This window comes from Lactuca sativa, chromosome 7, assembly GCF_002870075.4.
Source record: "Lactuca sativa cultivar Salinas chromosome 7, Lsat_Salinas_v11, whole genome shotgun sequence".
Lineage (NCBI taxonomy): Eukaryota > Viridiplantae > Streptophyta > Magnoliopsida > Asterales > Asteraceae > Lactuca > Lactuca sativa.
The window spans coordinates 106884449-106889977 of record NC_056629.2 but is presented as its reverse complement, the minus strand read 5'-3'; the positions used below and the strand labels follow the sequence as shown (position 1 = coordinate 106889977).

The window sequence follows — 5529 nt, the reverse complement described above, 5'->3', positions numbered from 1 at the left end:
AAAAAAAACACGAAGGGCACATAACATAAGATGCGCGTCCTCTAAGTATGTCGCTTTATATTTTTTTTTAATGAAAAGCGGGTCTCTTTTTTTTTGGGGAAATGAAATTCCCAAAACTTTGAAAGGCCCACCATGTTATTCCCTTTTTTCCACCATTCTTCTCTCTTACTCAAATACCAAAAAAACCCTAATATACTAATCGCTCCTCTTTTCTCCGACAGCAAACTCACACCATCACCAAATCTCTTCGTCATCACGAATTCCTGACTTTTGCTGATTCCAGGAACCAACAACCTCTGCTTCATAACACCACAATACGTCCTTCAAGCCGCCAGAATTGAGCTCGGATCCAACTACCCTCACCCGATTTTGAAAATATATGAGGCAAAAGCCCGATTACAAGAAGTGCTTACTCAAATGTAGCAGCATGAAGTGTCTTCTCGAGGGATTCTGGAAAACGGGATAAAAGAAGGGCTTAGAGACTCGTTGTAAACTGCTCCGAATGCTTTCCTTCAAGATATGGAGATGGAGATGGATGAGAATACGCTGAGGATAAACCCTACGACCACCACGATCTGTCATTACGAAGACCAAATGGTTCCGAGTATAACGACGTCGTTGTTTAGGGGAGGGGAAGAGGAATCGTCTTCAGAAATTGGAAATTTTAGGGAAGATAGCAGGGTGGAAGTTCCGATTAATCAAGGTGCAGATGGAGATGGTCAAACGGTGAGAACGGGTAATATGCAGCCGCCGATTGATATCACGAGGGCATTGAGAATTTCGGATGATTTGCCGGTGAATTCTTCCAACAGTTCGAGTTCAAGTTCGAGGGAAAGAGATGGGAGGGTTGTGCATGTATGGTCGCCTTCCATTTCTAGTTTCTCGGAGATGTTTGTTGGTGAAGATACATCTTATTTGCAGAGGCGTACGTAATCTCATCAATTAATCAACAACTGGAGGCGGCTTTCGCAAACAGGCTAAGTGTTATGATCTGGAGGCGATATTATATGATGAAATCCATGGATATTATCACATGCTTTAACACTTTTATTTTCCTAGTGTATATGTGACTGGGATGACAGGAAAATAATGTTTATTAAGGTTGAAAATATACTCAGAAGACAAATCAAGGTTTTGACAATGTTACATTTTTAGCTGTTTGGTCTTGTTATGAACTCTAGTCATCTTTATTTTCTGATTTATTGCTTATTTGGTTTCTAATTATATATATATATATATATATATATATATATGTGTGTGTGTGTGTGTGTGTGTGTTTGTGTGTATTTGGTATATATTTATGTAGGTTGATTGAAGAGAATTGTTATCGAGATTACCAATGCAATTATGAATTAAGTGATTGAAAAGTAAGAACACGAAGAGTAAATATTAATCAGATCTTATATTGATAAAGATTGATTACAAGAATAAGCAGAAAGGATATTTAAGTTCCAAAAGTTATCCTCTACTTCTATCCTCAGTCCCTATTTATATGGAACTTGAGTGTACAAAAAATATACTAAGTCTAAATAATACGCTTCGCATAAAACTGACTTAGTAAAATAACTAAAAATGCAAAACTAAACAAACACACAATTCGACTTTTACAATTTAACCTCTACAATCTCCCCCTTTGGAAACAGTCGAAGCTATTCAGTCCATAAGCTTTTGAACAGCTGAGTGAATTGTCTTTCGCACTTCTCCATACCAGGAAATCACCTTCTTGAGCTCCTTCTTGTCTCCTTCATTATTCTTCTTGCAGTTGTTCATACGAACAATAAAGTGCGTATATTGCGAAGAAGTATATCTTTCAACCTCTGAGACCTTAAACAAAAATTTCTTGGGCTTCCCCTTCGTATCTCTTCCCGAAAACACCATGCCAAAAGGTTTCAGGCATATTTCCCCAACAACATACTTTGATAATGTTGTCTGGGTTAAGGTTTCTTCCCAAGGGACGTTCACTTCCCTTCCCAAAGTAGTTGCCAATTCTTCATCTGTTAGAGCCAACCAATCGAAGTAATTGTCGATATACGTCTTGACATGTGCGAACCCGATCTTAAACACTTCAGTCTTAGATCCTTTGAGCTTATTCTCTTCCATATGTTTCAAAATGAGAGCCACTTGAATCAAATCATTGCAATTTATCAGAGGGAAGACAGCTATTGTGAAGTCATACTACTTGTTATCACCTCGAATAACAAAGTAACGAAAATTCTGAAGCATGTCTTCAAACATCGTATCTTTCTTGATCATTAACACCTTTTTGATCTTCATTAAAGACCATACTTCATCTGGATTTTTCCCCAATACAGCATGAAATCTGATTTTCATATGTATGTAGTCATCAGGATTATCAAATTTCTCGCTAATCTAGTATTGAGCTGTAATGAAGAGCATTTCGTTGATCGGAAAATCTAACTGACAATTGTCTGAATTCGCAATATTATAAATTCTCTTTGGCTTCTTCTCGAATACATACATTTCCCTTCCCACAACTTTTGACTCTATAGTTTCATAAGAGTACAGCTTCGCAGGATCTCCTTTGTTCATTGTGGGAGGATCACTTGCCATTTGCCTCATAATACTTTGGACTTGTCTCATTCTTTCCAACTCAGCCTCTGCTTCAGCTTTCTTCTCTTCCTTCGATTTTTCATACAAAATTCCTTTTCCTTTTCCTATAATATCAGTTTGAGGTTTCGTACTCGAACTTCCTTCTTTTTCCCCAATCGATATTCATTTGGCAATTGGTCTTGTGGTTATTGTTGTTGAGGAAATTGGCATCGTAAGTATTGGAAGAGTAGATTTGAGTTGAGTAGATATTACTTTCCCCACAGTCTTCGCATCCTCCTCTTTACTTAAATTTTTCTCTCCCCCTTGCACCCCTGTGAAAGCAGGTGGGGCACTCTTTGGTAGTAAAGAGGTAAAATTGGCGATTGGTGCAAGAGCTTTCTGAATTGCTTGTTCCAAAGTATTAACCTTTAGAGAAAAGAACTCAGGAATGAGAATTTGCTGAGATGAAGATTGCGAAACCACAATTTTCAGCTCAGTCACCAACTTGATCAACTGATCAAACTTTTCTTTGGTTTCTTTGTGGTTAGCTTCAAGGATAGGGGTAGCAACAACATTGTGCATTGCTGTAGCAACCATATCAACTCGCTTTTGGACTTCGATATGTTGAGAAGTAATATCCTGAAGCTCCTTCGCAATTTCAGTTTTCAACTCTTCAAGCTTAAAGTTGACATCCCCACTCACTTTTTTCACATCTTGTACAAACAGAACATGGCATTCTTTTTCTACAGCTTTTAACTCCTAGATCACCCCTGAAAAATTACTTCCTTGAGCTTAAACGCGAAGCTCAGTGTTTTTATCTGTCTGATCAACCTTATTTAATATTCGCTTCTCAGCAGCCTTAAGCATAATATCAACCTCCATTGCTGAGATAGATGATATTCTGCCAGAATCAGCATGTGACTGAACAATGGCATTCAACTTATGATTCAAGATTTTGAACTGCTTTCCTGTCATAAGCATATGATGAGGTATATCCTCCTCCTCTGAATCAAAGTGAATATCTTCAAATACTCCTCCAAAAGCTCCTCCTTCGGTTTCATTATCAGACATGGGATGCGAAGGTTGAGGAGTTTCAGGTGATTGTGAGGGAAATAGGGTTGTAAATGGGTTTTGTAGAGGATGATCAAAAATGGATGAGGTTGTGGATAGTTAAGTAGTTGGAAATGATACAGGTGGTAAAGAAATGGGTAAGGTGAATGGCAGGCTAAGTGGCAAAGTGGTTGCAACACTTGTGATAGGTGATAAGATACGTTGACAACCGTATCAAAAATAGGTACCTCCTCAGAAACTGATTTGGTAGTGACTATTTCAAGTGGTTGTGAGGAAATTTGTGAAACTTGAATAGTAGACACAGGTTGAACAGAAATGATTACCGGTGTAGAAACTAGTGGAGTGTCTGCAACCACCTCTTCATCGGAAGACTCATTGCGAATAATCAGCTTTCACTTTTTCAACAATGTTTGTTGCATTTGTTTCGCAACATCTTGAGCACGTTTCCTCTTAGATCCTGGAGAGACAGGAGCTGGAATATTGCAAACGGTAACCCCCTTACTGCTCACTTCAGTCTTGCGAATCTTTTTCAATACCCCTGATTTTGAGGGTATTGTTTCCTTCTTCGATTTTGGTGAGGTTTCCTCTATCTGAATCTTCTTTTCTTGACCCTATTTCGAAGACTGAGCAGTTGCATCATTCTTGGTAGCCTTCTTCTTCTTTGGGGTTTTGGCAGCAACTTGTAACAAAATTCCAGTCTCCACAACTGGATCGAAAGTCTTCATGTAGCATATCAACACCTTGTGAGTAGATCATACTTTGCGAAGCATCGCATCCGGAATGCGAGCAACATGAGTAAAAATATTTTCATCATCCTCCACCTCCTTAGGAAATTGATATAATGAAAATGCAGCCACATCAGCACCCTTTGGAACTTGAATTGCTTCTTTTTCGTATACCTTTTCAAGAATCAGGCTCCAATACCTTGCGCATGAAATTCCTTTTTCCGAATTCGTGTTTTCCAGACTCTTAACAAACTCCTTCCATAACTGAGTTGCATAGTCCACACTAATGTCATAGTACAAGCCCATTACCATGGCATAAACTTCCATACACCCCCTATCAAGACCAACTGTGCGGCCTGTTAAGCATCTGAGAAAAATACCAAACAGAAAATTCCACATACACGGTAATCCTGACTTTCTGAAGTCACTGATCTTCTCAAGTGTTGGTTGATGGCCCATTTCGTTGAACATGTGGATGATTTGGGAATTAATGGGTTTGAAAAATGGAGGGTTGTTAGGGATTTGCAAGAACTCAAAAAACATCTTCTTGGTAAGTTTAACCCGTTTGTTGTTCATCATGTTGAAGGTTATCACATCAGTGGTGTAGTTGTGTGAAGCCGATGAAGCTGCCAATGACAACCATGTCATCGGAACTGAGAAGGAATTAAACATGGCGGTGGACAGGGGTGATCATTTCAGGGCAACTATGAGCATCTTCAGTACTTCGGGATAAGAAGATACATTTGGATCAACTTGATAGTTGGTGCTTTGGATTTTCATCGGGGATTGAGAAAGAACTTCATCAGTGTTTGATTGAGTGCCAGCCATTGTTAGGGTTTGAAAGAGATGAAGTTAAAGAAGTTTTAAGCTTTTAGGATTGTTAGAATTTTGTTCACGTAACCGTATACAATGATCTTGATCCCCCTTTTATAGGTTACCCAAATCCATTTGAAATTAAAGCGGGATACATTTAATGTTATCCGATGTGGCACCTTGAAAATCGGATCATGACTGTAAAAGATAACCATGCTTCAAAAAGTAATTGTCACATCTCCTAGAAAATCGGACAGAATACCAACCATCTTGAGTACACAGCATGTCAAGTTTCCCGTTATAGAATTCGAACCGTTAAAACCCTTCGCATGGAGGCAAGGCTCTTTCACTTTTGGGATGTAAAGTAAAG

At 38.7% G+C, this 5529-nt stretch overlaps 1 protein-coding gene across 1 annotated transcript; it reads left to right on the top strand.

Annotated features, from left to right (window-relative positions):
* The first annotated feature begins 519 nt into the window (after nt 1-519).
* Nucleotides 520-933, top strand: LOC111895114 (cryptochrome-1). The gene has a single exon (XM_023891216.2). The coding sequence runs from the start codon at nt 520-522 to the stop codon at nt 931-933; it is 414 nt and encodes a 137-aa protein (XP_023746984.1).
* The last annotated feature ends 4596 nt before the right edge of the window (nt 934-5529 follow it).